We start from the raw sequence: 26,303 nt of genomic DNA, 5'->3' as shown, positions 1-26,303 counted from the left end.
TTGATATTTTGCAAAGCAACAAAACACATAAAAAAAAATATATAGGCCTATGTATTTTTCATAGGCTAAAACAGCTATCTATGCATAAGAGCCGAACAAAAGAAAACTATTATAGCTCATAGAAATAAGAACAATCGCTCATTCAGGAATATTTTGTCTTGGGGGGAAAAAATTGCATGCACAGTGTAAAACCATTATTGTGTTTTATTTCACATTATAGCTTTTTTATATTATTAATCCCCCCCCTCCTCCTCTTTCTGCGGCTGTCACACTGTGGGTACTTTAGCGACGGCCCCTGGCGACAGACATCACGGCTCGTTCAGCCCAGGGGAGGGATGGAGCTGATGGACAGGGAGGGAGACACCGGCTTACGACGTCAAAGGAGTACAGACACACACACAGGAGGAGAGGGAGAGGGAGAGGACGAGCTACCAGACTGACTGACTATCTCTCTATCCCCCACGGTCACTGAAGGGAAGCCGAAATATCCACCTATCATCCATATCTCAGCCGAGCCAGGGAGAGATTTGTTTATTTTTTATTTATAGCACATTTATCTACAAAACAAAAAAAACCAAAAACCAAGAGGAGCATCTGTCAGGGGGGAAAAACAACAAGCTGATCTAGAAAAACACGCTCATGCCGAATAAAGGAGCGTCGCTGGATGTTACTTGTGTTGTTGTCGGGGGGGTGCAGGCCTAACTTGTTACAGGATTCACAGACGCTCGTGGAGACAAATGAACTGAATAATTGAGCTTTAATAACTAAATAACAGCGGGAGGAAGAAGAAGAAGAAGAAGAAGAGCAGGCAGCCTCTGATTCCGCCGATTCTTTGCCACGAGCAGCACCACAGGTAGGATTTATTTGGATTTATTTTTAACTCTTTGTTGGTTTGTGTTTTTTTGGAAGGGAGTAAACGTGTCAAATAATGATATTAAAAGGGGGAAAAGAAAGAAAGACAGAAAAAAAATCCAGTGCAGGTCATTGTTGTTGTCACACACGTCTTGACAAAGAGCGCAGGTCTCCAGCTGTGTTGACAGACAAACGGGCATGTTTCAGGCGGCCTGCCCCCCGAATCCACAGCGAGGAAACATTGTGTTTACAATCATTTACTATGATGTGACATTTTATTATTTTGTATTATCTTCATCTGACCAAACAGGATACAGCCTCTCTGTTGCTATGAATCATGAATATTAATTCCAAAAAGCCAGTAAGATGCAAGTTATGGCATTATAATTCAACTATATGTGATTTATTTCTATTTATATTAACATTTTATGCAAAAAAATGACAAAGTATTGCTTTCAAATGGGTTGAAGTTTGACAAAAAATATGTGTATTTGCGCTCAAACCCCTCTTGAAATAAGATTGCATCACTATTTCTACAGAGCATGTAGTTCTCTCATAGCTCTCAGTGTATCTGGGAGAGCTGTGTCAACACTGAGTTCACAGAGGAATTACATGACTTATAAGCATTTTCATCCACAAATACGTCGATTTAATGTTGTGTATAGTAGCAGTAGTAGTTGTATGTGTGTTTAACGTTTAACTGTGTATACTCCAGCGTGAATCTGTGTTAAATATACTCCTTAAATGTAGCACCACGCAGGAGTAGGTCTGCCATATCTCCGAGGGTGTACAAACTATTATTTCAGCTTCCCCATTCCCACTGAATGCTCCCATCTGCACCTCCATCCCCGGCCTCCTGTTGGCACCTCCTGTGCAGTGTGAATTTAAGCCTGCAGGCTCCTGTCTGCTCCTCCTGACCGCCTCCACTCTGTGTATGTGTGTGTGTGTGTTATTATTCCATCCCCAGACTTTTCAATGAAGGAGCCTGACGCAATCAAGCTCTTCATCGGGCAGATACCCCGAAACCTGGAGGAGAAGGACCTGAAGCCCATCTTCGAGCAGTTCGGCAAGATCTATGAGTTGACGGTGATAAAGGACAAATACACAGGGATGCACAAAGGTGAGGACCGAGAAATATTTTACTACTGGTTTAATATTGATCATGTTATGGCAGGATGAGCAGTGAGAGGCAAAAGCCACATCACTGTAACAGCTGCTCCTCTGTGCCCCAGTTATGAGTGACTTCCTCATTAAGTATATGTGAGGTTATTGTCCCTGTGTAAGGATCCCTGTGAGGCACACTCACAAAAAAAAAAAAAAAAAAAATTAAATGCAGTTGAGTTGGCGGAAAGTTTGTATCCTCACATCTCCAAATCTTTTAGTCATGGTTTCTGTTTTGGATTACACTGGAAAAAATAGCTTTGACTCATCTTTACAAAAAAAAGAAAGAAAAAAAAGAAGAAGTAATGACTCATGATACCAAATCTCATTAATCTCTATGAACAAGTGGGCAAACTATGTATTTTCTAAAGATATGGCCACACATAAAAGTGCAATCTAAGGCCTGCTCATTAGTAGCAGGTTGGATTTAGTATCCTATGGACAACAGGAAGAACTTGTGTTGTTCATCCCTCAGCGCTTTGATTAATGACCAACACACTCTGAAACCTCAGACGGTCTATTAGATTAACTCTGGACTCACTGACTGTAGCCTGTACTGTAACAACAGTGATAATATGAAGACAGTAAAAAATATAAATAAATAAAAATCCTGAATGAAATGAACTGACATGTGAAATTCATGAGTGTGTAGCCCCAGTGCATGCTGGGAGGTTTCCCCTTGACACCTACCTCAATAGATATTTAAACCCAGTTCATTTTAGATCGTCTTCACTCAAATCTTTCAGTAGTTATTCCTCATCGCCTCGTTTAAATGAGACATAACGCAAAAAATAATAATTGAAAAAAAACCAAACAAACATAATTGACTATTATTGCACTGTTATTGTTTTTACAGTGTAAAATGTTGCACAGCAAACTCCATCGAGCCAGTTATCGCTACCAAGAGAGGTAGTTAACCCCAGATCAATCATAAGAAAAGTATTCTGTCAGTCACTAATTGATTTTGTATGGTAATATCAGTCAGTTTGAATCTGCTGGTTGTCAGACGTCAGTGCTAGTGAACAGGTTTCTCATGTTTCTGAGGAGAAAAAAAAAGAAAGAAACACACAGTTAAAATCCTGTTAAAACCCTGTTTGACAGATGGACTGCAGTTGGTGAAGTGATCTGAGCTAAACAATGATCTTTACTGTCATTTCTAATGCAAATGTGAGTCCAGAAAACAAAGGCTTTTATAAAATCCTCATAAACCATCAGTCATTTGGGAGACGTATAGGGCCAGGTGGTATCAGTCCTTTAACACCTATAACACCTATTCTGCATATATTTACATATTCATGATTTGTGGGAGCCCTAAAGGTTAATGAAGGCCTTTCTCTATTATGTGGGACTGCATACATTTTGCTTGAACAGCGTGATATTAAATACTCATTCAGACTGCTTGTGTCTGAATAGTCTCCAGGTATTGTGGTTTAATAATCCCATAGATCTAAATGTCAGTGTCCGTTGTGTTGTGTTATGTATATATATATATATATATATATTTATTTATGTTTTGCCTCTTTTTATGCAGCTTTAAACATATGTTAATAATGATCATTTTAAACATGCGCTGACCCCAAAAAATTGCTGTGAGCACATATATCAAATGACTTGTTTATAACAAGGATAATGATGTTTCTGCCCCACAGGCCTGCAGGGCAAGCAGCCAGTTAAGATTAAGTTACAACAACATGGCTCTGCCAAGAATAACAATATATATAGCTTATGATTTTGACATTAAAAAGACACACACACACACACACACACACACACACACACACACACACACACACACACACACACACACACACACACACACATTTATAGCTTGCTGATCGTCTGCCATTTGTCTTCGTACCCAGGATGCGCCTTCCTGACATACTGTGCACGTGAGTCCGCCCTCAAAGCCCAGAATGCACTGCACGAGCAGAAGACACTACCAGGGGTGAGTGCGGCGCCGTCTTCTCGAATCCTAAAAACATTCCACATGTTTATAACAGGGGGAGGGAGGGAGGTAGGGAACGGGGAGGGAGGGGGGTCAGAATAAGTGGCATGGCAGGCGATGTGAACCCACCACCACCACACTAGACACACGTGGACACACAGTGACACGGGAACGTTAACCGAGTTTGACGTGTCGGCCCGACTTCCCCCTTCAGCTGATATGCTCCAATAAAGGTCAAAGGCTGCACTCCCTCTTATGTTTCATATGTGATGCATCCAGACATATCCATCCAGTTAAGGCATGAGTCATCTTGCTACATGTCATGGGTCGGAGGAGACAGCTATGAGGCTCGCTGCTGGAGTGACTTTGCCACTTCTTATTCTCTCTGATGTTTCTCTTCCTTTCTGCGTCTCTCTCTCTCTCTCTCTCTCTCCCCACCCCCTCCCCCTCCTCTCCTCTCTTTCCATCCATCTCTCCCTCTGAATTCTAATCAAAGTTAAACCTAGCTTTATTAGCATAGCCAGGCAGCAGGTGTGCTGCCAAATGACATTTCCAGAGCTAAATATGACATGACAGCCGCGTCTCTATAATAACCGACTATATGAGAGACAAGGCGACAAGGCAAGGAATTACTGAGACAGAGTGTGCTCCCAGACTCGCTACTGCTTCCTCTTTTACTAACAAGGCTTTAACCCTGTTTCCTTTTGGTTATTTTTGTTGAAATCTACATCATTCGCTTCTTTTCCCCCACCCCCCCTCTCTCCTGAATGGCAGCTCATGGCCATAGCTCTTGAGAGGAGATTGAGGAAGCAGATTAAACAATACATAGCTGCAAATAACTGTTATTTACATTATTGATGGGCATGTCAATGGTTTTTTTTTTTTAATAATCAAGTAAATGGCTGACAAAACATTCCCCCGAGTTGTCAGATCCCAGGAGGATGTGGCTTTGTTTTTGTCCCAAAGCCCAAAAGATTTTTCATTTAACATCACTGAAAAAATAAGCCAATATTCACATTAAAAGCTGGATCCAATTATTATTATTTTCTTGTTGCAATTTTAGCGCAATGAAGATTGGTCAATTACTCAGAAAGTATTTTAATAAAATTACAAAATATCCTCCTGTTCCTGCTTCTCAAATGTGAAGATTTGCCGCTTTTCTTTGTCTGACATGACAGGAAACTGAATGTTGGAAAAGCAAAAACAAGATGTGTGATGGACTCTCACGTCCAGTGTTTTTGGGGGTTTATTTTTCTCTACTTTTGGACATTTTATAGACGAAATAGAGAAAGATGATCATCAGAATCTGACACCCGCCTTCACATTTTCGAGAAGCTTGAACCAGCAAATGTGGCTTGAAGACAAGCGGCTATCACTGTGAGCAAACTCAGTGTTTACTATCATTTACAATGATGTGACATTTAACTTTTTTTTTTATTATTGTTATCTTCATCTTACCAAAGAGGATACAGCTTCACTGTAGCTATGAACCATGAATATTAATTCCAAATGTGAAAACAAAGCCAGTAAGATGGAAGTGATGGCATTATAATTTGATTGTATGTAGTTTATTTCCATTTATACTAACATTTTATGCAAATAAACACAAAGTTGAGCCTTCAGATGGGCAACATTTTGGCAAAAAATATGTCTAACTGATCTGAAACCCCTGTAAAATAAGATTACATCACCATTCCTGTAGGATATATAGTCCTCATAGCTCTCATGGTGCATCTGTGAGTTCAGTGAATGTCACTTACTGAGCAAATATTCACATTTGAAAAGCTGGATCCAATGACTTTTTGGCATTTTACATAAAAAGATTAAAAAAAAAAAAAAAAGATCGCTCTATTACTCAGCAAGTATTTTACTATTGGTTTATTACATAAAAGAAAAACACACAAACCATCCTCCTGTTTCTGCTCATCCAATGGGAGAATTTCCTGCTTTTCCTTGTCTGACATGACGGGAGGAAACGCAAAAGAAAAACAAAATGCGTGATGGACTCTCACCTTGAGCATTTGGGGTTATTTTTCACTGCTTTTCAACATTTTATTGATAAAATGATCATCAGAATCCGATACCTGAATGTTTTCTTGGTGGTCGAACGGTGCATTTACTTGATTATTTAGATTCTCTGTCAGGCGTAGTGGGGCAGTGTTGCAGTGGCAGGCAGGGGGTTGCTGGGGACAGTTTGGAGGAGCAGGCTGTTATTAGGGTGGCAACAAAAGAAATCCTATTGTTAGCGTGACAGTAGCGTGACCTTTCTGACCTCACGTAGGGGATCAGCAGGGCCCAATGCCCCATGGCTAAAGCCCTCTTCCCCCTGTGCTTCCACCCCAGCGGCACTCACAACCTCTTACCTCTAAGCCGTGTGGAACAAGCTAAACCCTCCTGTGTTCGCTCAATCCTTCCCTGCCCTCCCCCTCACTCGCCAAGAGAGAAAAAAAGAAAAGACGAAAACCATCTTATTAGCTCCGTACACGCCCACATGGACGAGAACTGCTTCCCACCCCTGCTACCAGCTGTGGTGTAATTGTCATCTAATTGCACCTGCACTGCCAAAGAATAATTAACTTTGGCATCTCATGGTCAGGGCGATACAAAAGAAATAACATGAAAGCAATTATAGGACTGAGAAGAGAGAGCTAAAATGAATGCACACCTGAATGTAGAGAAAGCTGAAGGATGTCATTAACACTTGGCGTAGGGTTTTTCTTTTCTTTTTTTGTAGTATTTTTTCTTCTCCGGGAAGTCTAAGAGTTGGACCTACTGCTTCTCCCTCCCATTGCTATTTCACAGATTTTTTTTTTCTTTTTTCTCGGCTCACAATGGAAAAGAAGACAGAAGGGAAAAAAGAAAGAAAGAAAGAGAAAGAAAGAAGTCAGGCAGGGGCGAACAGATGGTTGTATCTGAGTGGCACCTGGCCTTGTGTTTAATTTCAGGTGAGAGCGTCCGTCTCTAAGTGGGAGGGGGAGGAACGAGTGTCAAAAGCACATTCAGTCTGAAAGCGAGGAAGGAAAGTGAGAGAATGGTGGAGCTGGGAAAAGCAGGAGCAGTAAAAAAAACAAAAAAAAAACAGATCCATTCTGAGAGGAAGTGTAGAAATGGAGGTTGGGAAGATAAGAAAAGAAAAGAGCTGTAGCCTACTCTCATTCTGTCCTGCTCGGACATCTCGTACTCTTGTCCCCTCTGTTCTTATCGCTATATCTCAGTTTGTCTGGCCCAGTCAGCTGTTGTGAGGCTCACAGAGACAATAACATCCAGTTATGTCACATTAAAAGACGACATTTTATTCAAATCTTTTAAAATATATATAAATATCAGTTTGAAAGGGAAGAACGATTGAGTCATGTAGCCGTTTGCTGTTGGAGGCCGTTCAAGCTGAAACGATTTGACATTAAGAAAAATAAATCTGCAACTATTTTAATCATCCGTTAAGCATTCAAGTAAATGTTCAAGAGCAAATAGCAATGATTCACTGATTCTGCCTTTTTTTCTCCATGTGTTTTTTTTTGTTTTGTTTTTAGGCCTAAACTGAATATATTCAGGTTGTGGTCTGTGAGACAATTTAAGATGTCAGTCACCATAGGAGCTGGGCATTTGTAATTAGCTTGCCTTTTTTTTTGTTCTTCCAAATTTTCCATTAGTTTAGAAACCAAACAAAAAAGTAATCAGTCCGTTAAAAGAGAAGGTTTGACACTTTTATAATTATACTTAATTGCTTTCTTGCTGAGAGTTAGATGAGAGGACTGATACCACTGCAGAGCTGCGTTACTTAGCTTAGCATAAGAACTGTACATAGGTAGAAAACAGCTAATCTGGCTCAGTCTGCCCTTCAGCACCTGTAAACCTCACTGATTAGCATGTTATATCGTGTCTATTTATGAACCACACATGCAGTTTCTCCCTGTGTCCTATCAACTAAACTAACTAGCTGCCTCAGTTCAAATCTTCTCATCCACATTTCAGCAGTAAGTGCATTTCCCAAAATGTCAAACCTATGCTCTAATCAATGAGGACGAGAGCAGTTAGCTGCAGCCCTAAAGCTCACATCTGCTTCAGTAGAGAGATAATATATTGCTCCTCATCAACACTCACTTACTTGAATTAATATTTGCAACAACCGCCTCACCGTTTTTTAAAATGCAATAACTATTTAATAGTTCGACTGTGCCCAAGTGAGGAAGTAGCTGTGCATGTGTGTGTGTGTGTTTGGTGTGTATTTGCATGTGCAGCGGGGGAAGGGAGGGCAGGTGTTCACACTAACAGGGTTTAATGAAGGGTGTGTGCTTTTGTGTGTGCGCACGTGTGTGTGTATATGTGTGTATCTGTCTGTTTGCTTTTGTGCTTCCACGGAGAGCGCACATCAGAAGATATGGATGGATGAAAGTTCTTGGGGTTTATTATGAGCTCCTCTCAGGTTTTCTCCATTCACTATCTGCAGAGAGAGTGAAATCTGTGCTGCGAGGCCTTCTGTGTTTAAGCTGCCCATACGAGAGAGAGAGAGCCCCCTTTGAGTGGAACATCTGACTAAGCCTGACATTTACTCAGCCATAAGGACTCAGACGGAGCAGACAGAGGGGTTTTATCAATAGTCTGAAATAAATGCATATGCTAAATATAGCCCGGGCTTCTTACACAGGATATGAGATGGGAAGTAGTAGAGCCACAATGTTGTAATTTGTGCCCCTGAGTAAACGTTTTTTCTGCTTCACACATGGGCTGGAAGGTTTTTATAGACCTGTTAGCACTGAAGACTCATTCAGGCTTTGCATTGTTGTCTCTTTTTCTAGGAAGACACAGGTAGGAACTGATATTTAAAAGACAAAATGCACAAATTTGGTTCACGGGGGCAATGTGCACACGTTATTTTGAGTATGTGACAATAAGCAGATAAAGCCGCGGCTCCATATGTGTAGCTCGTGTCTTCTGACGTCAGTTGAGTTGCAGGGGCGGCAACAATGACAACGACGACAACGACGATGATGATGATGATGATAGCAATTAGCCTCAGAGCAAATGTGTGTACTGGATGACCATATCTGGCATCGATTCATTTACATGTGCATGCATATCAATGCGCTGTGGTCGACTGACAACACACACACACATGAAAAAAAAGAAGGGCCCGTCTGTGTGTGTGTGTGTGTGTGTGTGTGTGTACGTCACTGTAATGATGAATGCAGATTGGATTTACAGAGGTGGTAAATGGGTGTGAATTAGAGAGAAATTGGATAAATGAAGGAGGGGAGGGGACAATGGGTGAGCGAGGGAGGGAGGGAGGGAGGGAGGGTGGGGGGAGGGAAGAAGAAATGAATGAAAGTTTGACATAATGAACAGTGGGTGGCAGGGAAGGGGGGGAGGAGGGGAGGTTAGGAGAGGAGAGGAGGGGGGGTGGTTTGGTTGGAGGTGCATTGAGGCAGTGTGTTTATCAGCTTAAATACAGACATCTGTTACTGAGAAATAGTGTTTCGGGGGGTTGGGATGCATGTGTGTGTGTCTGTGCGTGAATGTGTGTGTGAGTGCGAGTGGAAAGGGGGCTGTTGTCACAAAACTCATTAGGCTCTTTGAACTCTGCTGCAGGACCGGACATAGCATGAACACACACAGTGGAGTTAAAGTGTGTAAACCATGCACAGATTAGAAGAAAAAAAAGCATGCACACACAAACACACACGCACACACACACAAACACACACACATACACACACACACACAAATGTTCCCATGATTCAGTTCTTTTCCCCTCCTGCTCCACTGGGTCGAGTCAAACACTTGACATGAATATGTAACAGTCAGAAGAGACAAAACAATCGAGAGTCGACTGTGGTGTTGTTAGCGACGTTTCTCTGTGATGTGGAGTTTGAGGGTTTCTGCTGCTGGACGGAGAGATGAACGCTGTTGTAGGAGGAGGAGGAGGAGGAGGAGGAGGAGGAGGAGGAGACGTCACTTTGACACTGAAGACTGGATCATTGATTAAATATTATTGAACTGTACAAGCGTTGTGCTGTCAGTCTCTTTGTGTTGCATTGATTTAGTGACTGACTGACTGGCCAGATTCAGGAGGTTGGTGGAGTTTCTCTGCCGCTTTGTGTGCTTTACCCACCCATGTGTGTATGTGTGTATGTGTGTGCGCATCTGTGTGTGCATCCACGTGTAGAAACATTAACAGACCGTATTTGTGCATCTCTGCTTTTTTTTTTTTTCAGTCCCTGCCTGTGATGCTTTGTTCCAACTCTTTGTGCGAGCTCACACTCATCTGCGTTTGTTAATCTCCCTTTTTTCTATCTTTTTTTTTTTTTTTTGGCTTGTGTATACCAATTTCCACCTGTGCTTCTTCTTCTTCTTCGCCCCCCCCACCCCCACCCCGCCCCCCACCTTTAGGGTGAATTCACAAGTGCGTCCCATGCGTATAAGTGCATTTGCGACGAGGAGGAGGTGGATGGAGAAAGCAAGGGAGCAAAAATCATCAGAGACCCGAGAGGAACAGAGCAGGGGAGGAGGAGGAGGGGAGGGAGGGAGGGAGGGAGAGGCGGGAGGTGGCAGGTTGATTACGGTCGCAGGTCTCGTTGCCTGGAGACGGCGGGGACGAGGGATGCCAGGTTGCTTGGCGACCGGCGCAATGCAATGACCAGCGCTGTGTGATGGAGTGGAGGGGAGGCAAAGACGGCAAATTGTCTTTGTGCCCCCACCCAACTACACCAACCAACCACCACCAACCACCAACCACCCCCACCCCCACCCCCTCCACACCCACCACCACCACCACCACCACCACCTCCAACTCTGCCTCCCTGCTGTAAAACGCTGTTGAAAGAGCAGGAGAGATGGTCTGCGCTGATATATTTACCATTCAGAGCGGCTGCTTTTCAGAGCCAACGAGCAGAATGGATTGAAACTGGGAGTGAAAACAGGCGACAGAAATGTGTCACAGCCGCAGCAGCAGCAGCAGCAGCAGCAGCAGCAGCAGCAGCAGCAGCAGCAGCAGCAGCAGCAGCAGCAGCAGCAGCAGCAGCAGCTCACTGTTATATAGACTTAACAACAGTGACTCTGTTGAGCGGAGAGTATATGGAGATTATCATCCGCTCCGCAGGTCATTACAGAAAGGTGGTATTGGTGGCGGTGGCGGTGGGGGGGAAATATCATCATCAATATGCTTTACTCACTCTGACTGTAAACGATCCCCCATCTAAAACACATTGATGTTATTAGGCTAAGATGAAACAGGAGCAAGTGCCACTCCTCTCTCTCTCTCTATATATATATATATCTATATACGTGGTCATTGACAGCATGGAGGGGGTCATGCATTATGGCGTAAGGGGTCGAGCTGTGATTTGATTGGATAATCTATGGATTTAATATCTCATAATCCTTTGCAAAATCCCCCCGCGGCATCACAGAGCGAAAAGATTAAGTATGTGTAGATGTGTGTGTTCACGTTGCTGTGACCGACAGGAGCAGACAGAGCGAGCGTGTGTGTGTGTATCTGTGGGAGTAATGTATGTGTGTTTAGTCTGACGTTGACTGTATATAATGATAATAATAATAATAATAATAATATCTGTTGTGTGTGTTTGGAGATGCAGCGCAGGGAAACGGAGACAGACAGACAGAGAGACAGAGAGAGAGAAATCAAATAGCAAGAACACACAGTGGTGGAGAAAAAAAAGGGCTGTTGATCAGGCAGGTTTTGCCTGTTGTGTTGTCTGTGCACAGTATGGGACTGTTTTTGTAAACAAGCCTAAGAGAGAGATAGAGAAAGAGAGAGAGAGAAAGGGAGGGAGGGGAGCAACAGGAGGAGGAGGGAGAGAGCAAATTACTGTAAAGTGTGTGTTAGTGGTTTCGGCTTAGAGGGAGATATTTTTCTCCCTGCTTCTGCATCTGCTCTCGAGGCAGCGCCAACATTCAACAGGCGCAAACACTCCCTCCATCGTCCTTTTTTTTTTTTTTTTTGTCTTTCATTTTTCCTTCCTTCCTTCCTCCTCCTCCTCTTCCTCCTCCCTCACCCCATCTAATCCCTCTATCTCTCGACCTAGAAGCACCCTTTGTCCTCCTCGTTTGTTTTTTTCACCCGTCGTCTCTCTTTCTTGCACGTCGCTCAGAGCAACCTTGTTTACCTGATGTAAGGGTGGGTGGAAGGGCGGTGGTGGGAGGGGGGAGGAGGGAGGGGGGGGTTCTCTCATCACTGGGGGTTGTCATGACGATGGCCATGCGAGCACGGTGTCTTCGTCAGAGCGGCGGGGCCGGTTGCCGTGCCGATCTGAAGTGGCACAGCCTTGATGCCTCCACTTCTCACTGTTTTCCCTCTTGTATATTCTAATTCCAATCTCCTGAGCCATCTGCCGCTCCGCTCCTTATCACCAGCGCCACGGCCGCCGCTGTTTGTCTTCCTGCTCTCAAATATGGGCCATGGGATTTTTTACAGGAGTCACTCAAAAAACAAAAACGAGGAAAAAAACAAAACATGTGGTCACTCTGACAGTCAGAGATGCCACACTTAAAAAGCAAAGCCACTGACTGCCACAAAAGGTCAGAGCTTCAGCTTCAGCTTTGAAGACATTTCACTGTGAATTATCTTTTATCTTTGCATCGGAAAAGTCACTGAACTAATCTGAGCCTGGTTCAGATTAGATCTGGATTTGAAGAATCTGTGTATTGTAGTCAGAGCAGCTACAGCATGAAGAGGGCACAGGGATTTTGTTCTCAGTAAAGAGGTTTTAGCGACTGAACATAACTCTTTTTTTTTACTGAGTATATGACCAGCTTCATATGTGGAAAGCATAAAGTCATGTGCTCATATAAATCATGTATTTTCAAAAGGAAAGCGTCCATTGCCACATCTTATCCCCCTCCATAAAATATTTTACTGTATCTTTAGCCATCAGTTTTTTATTTTATCTTTCTTTTTTTTTCATTTAAAGCTGATTTATTTCCCTACGTTCAAATCCATGTTTCGCATTTTTATGGTTTATATAAAGTGGAATCTACCTTCAAATGAAGTGAATAAAAAGCTGAGAGTGTCATAATTTAACTAACTAAGAGGGAAAATGATCAAATAGTAACAACAGGCCTTAACATAAACAAATATATTCAGTCTCCGACCATGTAGGATCCAAAATATATTAGATACATAGAGTGTAAATGAGAATAAAGTTACATAAAGTGTCATATTTAAAACCTCTGAGAGCCGCAGAATAAATAGAAACTGTTGCACAGTGGTCATAACTCTGTGGGCGTCCAAATGCAGAAAAACGGTGGACGAAAGACAGCGAATGGACACTTTTGTAATAACAAAAGTGACATTTTGTTGAGAGCTTTTCACACAAAGCATCATGGGAACATGAGCGTCCCCGGTCAGGTGTGTAGATGTTACCTTCACTTTGAGGACAAAACTTGAATTATAAATTAAACTGAAATTACTATTCACTGATTGCAGGAGCCAGACCTCCATTTGCTTGAGTGATTGGAAGATGGTTTTGAGACTTTGCCACTCCATCAACTCTATCATCCCATTAATTGGTGCAATCAATTGGGTGCTCTGGGTGAGGAGACGCAGGGGCCCCTCTCCCTCTGCAGCAGGTGTTGGTGCGGCGCTGGTTGGAGGCTGGTTGGTTGTTTGTGCATGCGGCCGCGTTGGCAGGAGCGCGACCGCGGGCGCCGATCAATAGTGTCTCCTGGTGACCGATCGCAGCAGATCAATCAGTGACACGGGATCAGTGACTGGCTGAAATGTCACCAGCTCCATAATTAAGACCTTCATTAAGCCACAGTTAACAGAGTGTCACTCTGTTTGGTCTCACTTCCACTCCTCACCTACGTCACCCTCTCCCTCCCCTCTACACACACACACACACACACACACATCCCCCATCTCCATCTTTTCCTCCATATGCTCCTTTCCTTCCTCTCAATCCCACCCTCCTCCCTTTTACCCCACTTCTTGTTCATTATTTTCTTTATTTCATTCACTGCCTCTTCCCACCGTCTTCCTGCTCCATACATTTGAAAGTGGAGGCACTGACGTGTGCACATTTTCATATAGAGCTTTTGTTAGGGACAATTGAGCGGCAGTAAAGAAAAAAAAAGGATTTCAGCAGCTTGTCTTTTGATGAATTATGAAAAGGTCGTTTAATCCTTCTCTGTGTCGTGTGTGCTGTACTTTTTCTTTGTGATTCTTTTATTCCTTATTTTTTTCCTCTCTCTCTCTCTCTCTCTCTCTATACCCTCCTCGTCTGTCTCTGCCTCTCTGTCAGGCTCAGAATCTCTCACTACTCTGATGCTGTGTGCTCCTGTAATCCAGATTAGCCGGCGAGTGTTCTTAATCTTATCACTTCCCCAATCCCGCGTGGGTGTGTGCTTTTCCTGGTTTTGTGTGATAGGGGGGGGAGAAGGAACGATAGACGGCGGGATTAGAGCAGATTCTGAGAGAGACTCGGACAGAAGAGGTGGGGACAGAGACAGAGAGAGAGAGAGCGAGAAACTGAAACTGTACGACTGTGACTGTAATATCACACATATCAGTTTCATCTTCTGCTCTGGAGAAGAGTTAGCATCTCCCATACATGTGTCACTATCACATCAGTAACGGATGGGTTATATAAAGTCACATAAATGTCATTTACATCATTTACAGGACAGAGGTAGTGGCCAGGTTTTGATTTAGTGTCTTTATCTTCCTGTCTCTTCCAGATGAACCGTCCAATCCAAGTGAAGCCGGCGGACAGCGAGAGCAGAGGGGGTAAGAGACACCTGTCCCCGCCCACCCAGACACACAACACCTGTTCAAACAGCAGCACCTTCACACTGTGCACCAAATCAATCAACAAGTGGAAAAAGATACGTTTCTGATACTGAACAATATGGATCATCTAAAAAAAAAAAAAAAGAAAAAACAAAGACTCAGGATAAAGACAGAGCCTGCTGCTGATTTAAAACGTTTTCAGACACAATAAACTGCAGCAGCAACAACAAGCAGGACTTAATCGTCCCTCCAGCAGATTATTGTTTTAACTAAACCACAATATTAGATTCAATTACCCGGTAAAATGGCTGTTTTGCTGCTGACAACCTGCACCTGTACGTCACACGCTGTGCACTCACCCCCCACTTCCCTGTCAGAGCTGCAGGCTGAAACTGTGCCTCAGTGAATAAAGCATCCTCACATCTAACCAATCAGCCGCCCCGGTCACCTCGAATCAGTTTCACCCACTTCTAAACATTTGCTCATTTACTAAAATCCACATGTATTGCACATTATTCATAAATATTTTGTTGTAGGGTGAAGCGACGTGGGTGAAACGGGCAACGATTTTCATTTTCATCAGTAAAGTGCGTTGTTGCTCTGACACCTGCGTAGAAACCCAACTTTTCACAGCGTCCCTGATATCTCACAGATCCTCCTTTTTTTTTGACAGTGGGACATTTTGACATTTTGTCACAGTAGGAAAAACCTGAATGTGAATAATAAAATTAATGTCGGCTGAATTTCACCTTGTTGCTTCATTTTCATTTCTCCCTGTTATTGTGCGCGCGCCGGCTCGCTGTCACACTGTCGTGGCTTACTGGGACACTTGAATAGAAAGGAGCCATTGTTCATGTTACTAGAAACACCTGTGCTTTTCCCTGCTATGACAAGTCAAAATGTCTGCAGCGAAAAAAAAAAAGGTCTGTCACATTCTCTAACTTCTTGCCGTTATAGTCCACGTTCATTTATTTTAGCCTGTTATCAAAGACACGTCCTTGTTTACTGATGTTCCCTATTTTGCAAAGACATTAGTCCTCATCCATTTCAGTGAGTGAGCTTGTCGACATTGAGAATTTGCTTAATTTATTACAGTAGACATAACTGGAAGACTTATTTTTGTCCAAATGCGGCTGAAAGATGACACCACCCAGACTGATTACAGAAAAATGAGTGTGTTTGGTTAAAAAAACGACTTGTTGGCTCTCAAATCGCAACTTATAATGCAAGAAATGACCACAATCTACTCTCTCCCTCTGTCTTGACACATTTTTTGGAAAACGTGACATGTGATCTGCACTCAAATCCACCACATTAACTCCCCACACAAGCAGCTCCCTCTAATCACACACCATACACAAACCTTGCGTAACATTTACACAAATCTGGCAAAACCATGACGACAGAGACGCGTTTGTTCGCTGTGACTGATCGTTTATCTGAGATACAGGTGGATCTTCACGTTGTGTTTTTTTATTTGTGGTTTGCGTCGGAGAAGAGAGCGTGCAGAAATGAAATGTAACACGTGTAAGCGATCGGTAGCTGAAACATGCAGGAGCGCTGGTCTGATCCCTCACAGACGGGGACAGACGGAGCAGCTTCTCTGACAACACACAGGGTGACAAACATTTGAGTCACTGCCAGATGCTGTTTGTTTGTTGTGACACTCGTGTTACTGCACTCTGGTGGCGTTTTGGAGTACGGCAGCCCGACATCCGCCCTGCTTTGTGCCTGCTTATCAACTGTTGTCTCTCTATTACCCATGCATGTACGGTGACATGGCACTTCTCCCCTAACCCCTCCCCTCCCCCCTTTTCCTCTCCTTGTTTCACCTTCTCTCCCTCTCTTTAATCTCACTCACATTATCCACACTGTTTTCTCTCTCCCCGCCCCCCTCCCATCTTGGTGATCTCCTTCCCCTTAGAAGACAGGAAGCTGTTTGTGGGCATGCTGGGAAAACAGCAGACGGACACCGACGTGAGAAAGATGTTCGAGCCGTTCGGCAGCATAGAGGAGTGCACGGTGCTCCGTGGACCTGATGGCACCAGCAAAGGTAACGTCATGGACACGTCATGGACACAAAAACAAAAAAACTACATCAACAGCATTTAATCTAAAGTGTTCTGCATGAAATTAACACATTTCACTGGATTAAAACCATTTAGTTCAACTAACTTCTCCCAAATAGCTCCTGTCTTCTGTGTCTCTGTTACATCACAGACTCACTGTTGTGATATGCAGATTTAAACATAGTAGATAGATACACTGTAGTATTACTCATTATGCAAATGATGCTTTCAACCAACTGTCTTGTGCCCGTTTCTTGGAATAAAAACACCTGTTTTTGTAAAAAAAAAAGAAAAAAAAAAAGAAACTAAAATAGACTCTGAATTATCTCTCTCATCATCTGGTTTGTTCCAAATTTTTGCCCACACGCACACTGAGATTGATGCAACATGGCGTCTTATTTAAATGACACAGAATGATTAGACTGACTCAGATCAATTACTTAAAAAAGAAAAAAGAAAAACTGGACTCATATTTGTCCCGGTAATTAAAATGATCAATTTACCACCCCTGCACATCACCCCCGCCCCCTAAAAAAAACACACACACTACTTATGTGTCCTTCAGCTTTTCAGACTGCTGCAGTCTGAGATGATCGCAGCTGGAGTCCAGATCTCCGCTGTAAAAATGTGACACTGACTTTGTATTTTCATCCATCCATGAGAATTAAAGCCTGCGGCGCGTTAACTGTCACGTGGATGTAAATTACCACTGTCACTAACAACAATGCTAATGATATTTGCCATGTAAATCAAAGTCCGGCAACAGTTCAAACACAGATGCTAGATTTTTCTGCGTTTGTTGCATGAGGCATGACTAATGGTGCAATAGGTTTTATGGGTCAGAGCTAATGATGCGTTTGGTGGTTTACGGGCTGTGATTGATGAAGCAATGAATGTTTTGTGGACCATGTTTAATGATGCCTCAGTAGCTGATGAAGCACTAGATGTAAGACAGCTCCTAATGTATTTTTAAAGGGAAGTAGTTTCTGTATACTGTGAGTGTGTGTGTGTGTGTGTGTGTGTGTGTGTGTGTGTGTGTGTGTGTATGAGGCCACATTTTAATGGTGTGTCATTTCATGTAGGGTGTGCATTTGTAAAGTTCCAAAGCAACGCAGAGGCCCAGGCCGCCATCAACGCTCTGCATGGGAGTCGTACTTTACCTGTGAGTCCCCCCCCTACACACACACACACACACACACACACACACACACACACACACAGAGCTAGTTACACATACACTTGGTTACAAATGAACTCAAATAGACACACTCAGATGCTCCAAATCCAGTCATTTAGACACTCAACGTGGTGACTCAGCTAATAGTCACCACTTCTCATTCCTCTCCCCCTCCTCCACACACACATACACACTAACACACACACATTGCTTTTAGATTTTTGCATTATGGGCAGTTTCTTTTTTTTGTTTTGATGTTTTTGTCCAGCTTATTTCTCTTGATTTCGTCGCAGGCTGTGTAGCGGTGAAACTAAATGTTTTGAAGACTATACTATACTATACTATACTATACTATTACACTATCATGATCATCAGCTTCGTAGGTTTAACCTTATGGTGAAAAGCCTCAGACAGAAAAGAGTGATGACTTTCCACGTTACCTCCTCAGGGCGCCTCGTCCAGCCTGGTGGTGAAGTTCGCTGATTCGGAGAAGGAGCGAGGGCTCAGGCGGATGCAGCAGGTGGCCTCTCAGCTGGGCGTCATCAGTCCCATGACCCTGCACCTTGGGGCATACAACGCCTACACACAGGCGGTGAGGAGCACACAGACACATTTCTTTAGAAACACACTGTACCTTTCATCAAGACACACATAAGTGTCGCTGAGAGGTCCTTTTTATATATGAATTAAATATGCATTTTAGTTTGTTTTTACTCTTAACTTAACAAGCATCAGGTCTTATTATGGTGTTTTCCTTATGTATAGATGTAAATGTATTGATGTGATGTGCGGATACAAAATCCATACTCAATGTTAATTTGTTCCATGTGATCTTTAATGTCACAGTGGATGGTTTTAACTGTAAAAATTACAATTTACAATTTGCAGAATGAAGCCACATCGCTGCTCTTGTCTTTGCTAATTGACCATTTAGTGCAAATGCTTTTAGATTTGGCTCATTAACTGTTGTTTAATTGTGATGCTAAAGGAGCCTGAGAACATTTTTAACTCTGCGATGGTCGTGTTTGTGAATGTGCTGCACGTCGTTCAAAACTTCAGCTAAAACATAAACATGACAGAGAGTACAGTTGCTGACTATAAAATAAAAAAAAGCTTAAGTGCAGGGCCACTTTAAAATTACTCAACAGCAGAAATGTCATCAGTGATTTTTTTTACCCTCACCGTTTAAAGCAGAGATACGCTGCATGATCTGAAGACAGATCATTACCTTGATTTGGTCCTGATGACTGATTATAAATACTGTGAAGCATCTGCAGCACTTAGCAAAAACAGGGCAGGTCACAGAGGAGAGCAGGCCTGTGTTGTGCTGTGCTGCAGTGTGCAGACATAAGACCTTCAGATATATTGACTGATTGCGGTTCAGTTTGGAGCTGTCACAATAATATTAAACATGTTGGATTTTATTTGTATGATAATAATGATTATTATTATTATAAGGCACCTTATAATAAGAATAATAATTATTATAAGGTGCTTCACAAAAAGACAAAAACAAACAACATAATGTAAAATCAATAAAAGCAGTCAGTTTAATCTAAATTAAAAGTCAAATAAAAGGTTTTGTAAAAAAGAAAGTTTCAAGATGAGATTTAAAAGCAGTAACAGAATCAGCAGACCTGATTTCATCAGGTAAATTGTCCCAGAGTTTAGAAGCTCAGACTGCAAATACCCAATGACCCTCTGAAACTAAATGTGCACTGGGAACAAGCAGAGGACGACTGCCGACTGATCTCATCTTATGGCCTCGCTGATAAGATCTGAGATGTAGTTTGGGGCTCATTCATGTGAGGCTTTAAAAGTTAATCATATATTTTTAAAATCAACATTAAAAGTGATAGGTAGTCAGTGGGTGAAGGCTACAATTGAGAGTTAAATTATCTATTTGAGTTGGTTAGTAGTGAAAATTTGAGCTGTGTTTTTGACTGAGGCACGAATCTCTAAACTCCACCTCCTCTGAACCCCTCCCTCTTTCTTCTCAATCACACCCTCCCTCTCTCTCTCTCTCTCTCCCTGTCCATCCTCCAGCTGATGCAGCAGCAGGCCCTGGTGGCGCAGTCGGCCTACCTCTCTCCTGTTGCCACGGTGGCGGCGGTTCAGATGCAGCAGCTCGCTGCCCTCAACCCCAGCAGCATCATTGCCACGCCGATCGCATCCATCACCCCCTCCTCAGGTAATGAGAGGCAGAGATGTCTGGCTCCGGCCGGCTTTGATTAGATTTCTGCCTGAAATATGAGGACAGATACACAAGGAGAGGTGGACCTAAGAGGACAAAATAACAAACATCTATTTTGTAGTTTTTTCCCCTTTTTGAGACTCTTGTGAAGGCAGCCATATTGGCTCTAACTTTTAAGCTATAAAACAGGGATTATTAGAACTTTAATCAACCAATAAGCAAGTCGCTAAAGAAGAACCAGCAAAGTGTTGGTATAACTGAGTAATAGGTTTCTGTGCAGGTACCAGCACTCCACCCTCCATGGCAGGCACACCTGTTCCTGCTCTGCCTCCACCAATCACAGTGAACAGCTACGCCACTGTGCCAGCTCCACCCAACGGCCAGTCGGCAACCGAAGCCCTGTACACCAACGGGGTCCATGCCTATCAAGGTACAGCCGTCACATCCAATTAACTGTGTGTGTGTGTGTGTGTGTGTGTGTGTGTGTGTGTGTGTGTGTGTGTGTGTGTGTGCATTCCTCCACAGGTTCACAGGCTGTGATGTGCAACAGCGAGGGTCTAATTAAGAGGAAATGAAATGAAACTAAAGCTCTAAATGTTATTTGGGGCGTGTTGATGTGCTCCGAATAGCATTCAAGGTTTTTTTTTATTTTTTTATGTGTGTGTGTGTGTTTGTGTGAATATACTGACAAGATGTTTACTGTGTCACAGCTCAGAGTCCTGTCCTGGACCCCCTACAGCAAGCTTATACAGGCATGCAGCACTACACAGGTGAGCGCCACAGTCTCTTTTAATTATATAAATGCATGGCTGTAACACAAACAAATGATCTCACAGAATAAAATAAGACCAGTGGACTTCAGATTGTTTTTAGTTTCTGTTTCTAGAAATAACTCTTCAATCTGTGCAGCCAAACGCAAAAAACAGTTTTATGCAACACAGTGGAGCACAGCTGCATTACCTCTGTTCTGCCCAGTGCTGCATGTTTAAGTGGAAATCTACACCCAGGGTCAAAACATGCACATATATTACAAAATGTAAATAACCTGCAGCTCTACAGAATGAGTCACACGGTGAATGCAAAACATCCTCCCAGCTGTAGTGAATCTGTAGGTGGATGCAGCTCGTGTCAGATGTTGTTTTGAGTTTGCAGCGCTCCGCCTGCCTCACCTGCTGCTCTCTGCTCACCTGTTCCTGTTCCTCCTCCCCGGCAGCCACCTACCCCGCTGCCTACGGCCTGGTGGGACAGCCGTTCCCCCACCAGCCCACGCTGGTGGCTCAGCAGCCGCAGCAGCCTCAGCAGCTGCAGCAGCGGGAAGGTAAACTCACTCACACACGTGTGGAAAAATAACCGTATCTCAGAGGCACGTTCCAGTGGTTTTTACACGATTACAGTCCCTTTGCCGCAAATAACACCTGATCACTCTGTCAACAGAGCTGTGGTGTTTCACAAAGCTGATTGTACTTTTCTTTTCTGTTGCTTATCATGAACTTATGTTTGACATAAAAAAGGGAAAATATGTACACTTTCTTGAATTATATATTTAAGATAAAGTCTGCATTATAATCATTGTCAGAACCAGGAATTACATTACCTGTTCAGTATGTCGTTGACAATCTTAACAATTGTCTCATCTACATAATAATAGAAATGAAATAAAGATAAGAAATTACCACAGCCGCATTTATTCATCTTCTAATTGGTTAATTAGTCACTCTGTAACGTTAACCAATGAATCAAACTATGACAACATTTATTTAATTACATTACTGTCACTCTGACATTCTCATGATAAGCAATTATAATGAAATAGAAATTAAAAAGCAACAGTAATCAAACAAAACTCTGTGTACTGGACAAAGATTCAGCGGATTGGATTTGTTTGTCACATCTCTGTTTGGTAAACATGTATCAGGAGACAATTTAGCTCCAACTGCTGTTATGTCCTGACTCCTCAAGGAAAATAATTTATAGAGATAAAATGTTTTCTTCTTGTTGCTCGCTGTAAATTTCTTCTTACCAACTCAACATTTTTTCAGAGTTTTTGCCTGATCTCCCAACCTGTCTTGTCTCGTCATGTCATTTCCACGTCCTTGTCTCTCTCTCTCTCTGTGTCTCTCTTCCGTCTGTCTTTGCGTACAGGTCCCGAGGGCTGTAACATTTTTATCTACCACCTGCCACAGGAGTTCACCGACTCTGAGATACTGCAGATGTTCCTGCCCTTCGGTAACGTCATCTCTGCCAAGGTGTTTGTTGACCGCGCCACCAACCAGAGCAAATGCTTCGGTGAGTCACGTGGTGGCGGTGAAGGTGGTTGTAATGTCTGTCATGGCTAATTGTCACCTTGACAGACTTTCTCCTTATGTGACAAAAGACGTGTTTTTCTCTGTACCTATAATTACGGCTTTCTCCTAAATGTGACGTTGCTGCTGTTGCTGCAGCATGAAAATCTGTGCTTTACCTCTTTCGCTCCGTCTTTTGCGTCTCAGGTTTTGTGAGTTTCGACAACCCCTCCAGCGCCCAGACTGCCATCCAGGCCATGAACGGCTTCCAGATCGGCATGAAGAGACTGAAGGTGCAGCTGAAGAGGCCCAAGGACGCCAACAGGCCTTACTGAAGGAGGTGAGAGACTGTGTATTGATGGGGGAGGGCTTGATAGACAGCTGCAAATGTGTCTGGAAGTTAAAGAGACAGAGTGGATGTAATTGGGGGCTCAGCACTTAAATGGCTGTCTTTCATGAGGAGCTGAAGAAGTCAATAACCCTACAGTAGATTAACTTAACTTGAGGCGGCAGCGCTCTGAAAATACCATCAATTTGAATTTCAATACAAGGATGAGAAGATACCTGTGATGTTGCTCAGTGTGTGTAGGTGTCAGATTTACTGAGAACTAGATTTTACTCGCTTCAAATGTTGTGTCTAACCAGTGTTCTGTCGCAGGGTTGAATGCCAACTACTGTTCGTCATTAATTTTTTGTTTTACTTTTCATTTATTGTTTTTGTGCTGTGCCATATGCCATTTTTCCTGAACAAAACATCACACCACTCTCAAGACTGTCCCGTCCATACATATATCGTGGAGACGTGCGTCGCTATGGCTACGGTTGCCTAGCAACCGCTAAAACCTCCCCCCTTCCTTCTCACTGCGTTGTAAGTTAATTGGCCTGTGTTGGTTGCTGTGGCGATATTGCCTGTGATGGTTGCCATTAGCAATTTATTTTTTTTATTTTGGGCCGTTGCCTTGATTCACCATGCTCAACTGCATGGCGGGTTACTGTGGCGACCATGAACTGTGTTTGGTGCGTTGTGAGTTTCCTCTTATTATTTTGTCCTGGTTTTTAATCCTTGCAAACACTGATCAATAACTGTCACTTTACCTCAGCATCTGTAAGTAATTGATTATCATGACATGCTGTTTTTCTTTTTTTAAAGTCCTCTAAAAGCTTCAATGCTCAGAACTAAATTAGCCTGCTGTCCATCAAATATGGATCTATTACAACTTTTTCCTTTTAGACTTTTTTGGTTTTGATTACTTTTTTTTTTTTTTAATTGTCTGTCATGATTATCATTCTTACATATTCCCTCTGTTTAGTTGGTTGGTGTGGTAGTTTTTCGGTGATGCGGGGTTTTTGTTTGGTTGTATCTCAAATCCAAGTGACTTTGTGCCTGAACTTTGTTTGGTTTTTTTGTGAGACTGAACACTGAACGTGCCCCTGTATATGGTCGACAAATTAGTGTTTGTGTGTGTGTGTGTGTGTGTGTGTGTGTGTGTGTGCGTGTGTGTGTGTGTGCGTGACTCTGTCTGTGTGCGAGTATGAGCCAAAGAAAACATGTGTTTACATTTGTATTTGTGTGAGTGTTTTGTAATTGAGTAGATGTGGGAGAAAAAAAGACATTTGCGAGTATGTGAACCTGTGTGTGTGTGTGTGTGTGTGTGTGTGTATGTGTGCGTCCTGTGTGTGTGTGTGTGTGTGTTGTACCAACTGAGACACTAACCGTACTCTAGAAGGTTTTGGGTAAAGCTGTTTGGTTCCTGTGACACGTGCTGCTGGCTGAGGAACTGCATTCCTCTGTAGGAATTCTGGAAAAGACAAAAAAACAAACATACAACACATAATAAGAAATATAATAATGATTTAACATACAGTATATACATTTGACAACCTGAAATGTCCAATAAGTATCAAAAACAACCAGAATTTTACTATGTGTCTTGCACAGGGGATCTGCAGGTCAATAACTTAACCTGAGAGTTTAAAAACAAAAAACAAAAAAACAACTAATGTCTTATACTGTAAAGTCAGATATTCAGTTTGAAAGAAATGAAGTTAATTAAACTCAGAAGTCACAGTTTTGGATCATTTTTAGTCTGAAAAGTAGGGTTAGGTTACATGACAAACAAGTCACCTATGTGATGCATTTCATTTCATTTCACCCCTTAACACACAGTTGATTATGTTTCTATCTTTAACACTGTGTGACAGCATCATGTATACTCTGTGTCTAGTCCTATCAACTCTTCATTAAAGCTAAATATTGTTTGTACTGAATGAGATAATGAGATGTGTTTTTATGGACAACCTTACACCAGCTATAGAAAAATATATATCCTAGAATCTAGGATCTAGATTATTAATGTATAGGTAATTTATTCAGACTTCTCTCAAATGAATCATGACATTTTTGACATCATTAGACATCTTGGTATCTGAAATGTATGTAAAGTAAAGTAGAGTTTATTTTAAAAAAATAAATAAAATGGGTTTGAACAGAGTTAGAGGGCAATGTCTGCTTGTTAAGGGTTTTTGATCAAGTCTGACAGATGATTTATTGCTTGTGATATATAGCTGATATTGAATATAGACAAACTGGCATTAAAAACACATGGTTAACAAGTTGTTTCTGGTACCTGCAGATGCCCTGTTTGCATCACAAATAAACAATTTAGTGGATGATTTGAATCTGAAATCCTTTCCTCATTGCCAAACTACAGACTGATTAATGTTATGGTATTACTACAACAATCAAAATGTTAATTAATTATCCAATCGGTTGCAGTGTGTCCCTCACCAGAATTCCTACTGTGCATGTTCTGAATTAATTTGCCTGCCAAAAGACATGACAAAGTATTTTCTAAGAACGTGCATACACTTTGCAGCAGTATGACTGTCACTATTTAAGTTGCATGGACACTAGTTGATTACTGAGACTCCCCCGGAGGTTATCAGTGCAAGCAGTGTGTATTGCAGACACCACTCCACTTCCAAAGTCTTAACTGTTGTGTGTTTTATTTCAGTGATGTGGTTTAAATATGTTTGTGCTCTCTCTCTCTCTCTTTCTCTCTCTCTCTCTGTCTCTCTTTCTCTTCTGTGCCCCCAGGAAAAACCTAAGAGTTCAATCAAGAAAACCACTTGGGACGACCCAGCCTTGTTTGGTTGTTTGACCAACCGTATAGCACAGGAGCAACACTTCACAAAAAGCAGTATCACGTGTATGCGCTTACAAAAAACCAACAGCAGCAGCAGCAGCGGCAGCAGCAGCAGCAGTAATACTATCAGCAACAAACACATCTTCAGATTCAGCATCCGCAATATCAGAAGTGCTCCAGAGTTCCTACTGTATCATTCCACTGCTGGATTCATTTATATTATGTACATACTCTATTGTCGGCAACAAACAAATCTACATGTTAAGAAAAAGCATATCACTGATGTTATTCTACTGAACAGGGTTCTACTGTATAGTGTGATTTGTGGTCTATGGCGTTTAAGAGAAGGCCAGTCTACACAGTCAGAGGCAAAAGAAAATACTACTCTGTATGATTACCATTGGTAATATTGTTATGTAGAGTTAGTTTTATTATTTATACGTAAATTAAAACCATGGGTTAATTAAACTGGAAGAGAAATTAATTTCCTCTTACTGTACATACCTTGGTTCAAAAATGGACTTAAAAGGACTTAAAAAAAAAAAAAAACTTCACGAGTTGAGATTCTCTGCTGCCACTACTTTTCAAATTCAACAAAGCAGGAGGAAGGGCTTGGAATTTTTCTATCTTGATTTTTTACGTTTTAATTTATTTGGTAATCAAATTGCTGAGGGGGAAGATGTGAAAATTTCTTTTTTAATTTAAGAGGGGGAAAAAAAAGAGGATTCCT

General features: G+C 42.2%; 1 protein-coding gene across 2 annotated transcripts; it reads left to right on the top strand.

Annotated features, from left to right (window-relative positions):
- Window positions 1-1,827: 1,827 nt before the first annotated feature.
- celf3a (cugbp, Elav-like family member 3a) lies at window positions 1,828-26,303 on the top strand (the record flags this gene model as incomplete). Of its 2 annotated transcripts, XM_083982197.1 has the most annotated exons (12): window positions 1,828-1,972; window positions 3,876-3,958; window positions 14,654-14,702; window positions 16,630-16,758; window positions 17,857-17,936; window positions 18,400-18,543; window positions 19,998-20,142; window positions 20,856-20,915; window positions 21,359-21,463; window positions 22,288-22,431; window positions 22,635-22,767; window positions 25,525-26,303. In XM_083982197.1, the coding sequence occupies 11 exons, from the start codon at window positions 1,828-1,830 to the stop codon at window positions 22,760-22,762; spliced, it is 1,212 nt and encodes a 403-aa protein (XP_083838323.1). In that variant the 3' UTR covers window positions 22,763-22,767; window positions 25,525-26,303. The 2 variants fall into 2 exon arrangements, with proteins under 2 accessions (XP_083838323.1, XP_083838324.1); XM_083982198.1 differs by lacking the exons at window positions 1,828-1,972; window positions 3,876-3,958; window positions 14,654-14,702 and adding an exon at window positions 20,414-20,575 and having other exon boundaries at window positions 16,115-16,758.

This window comes from Trachurus trachurus, assembly GCF_905171665.1.
Source record: "Trachurus trachurus genome assembly, chromosome: 11".
NCBI classification, from domain to species: Eukaryota; Metazoa; Chordata; class Actinopteri; order Carangiformes; family Carangidae; genus Trachurus; species Trachurus trachurus.
The sequence above is the reverse complement of the archived record's forward strand: the minus strand, read 5'-3'. Positions and strand labels throughout refer to the sequence as shown.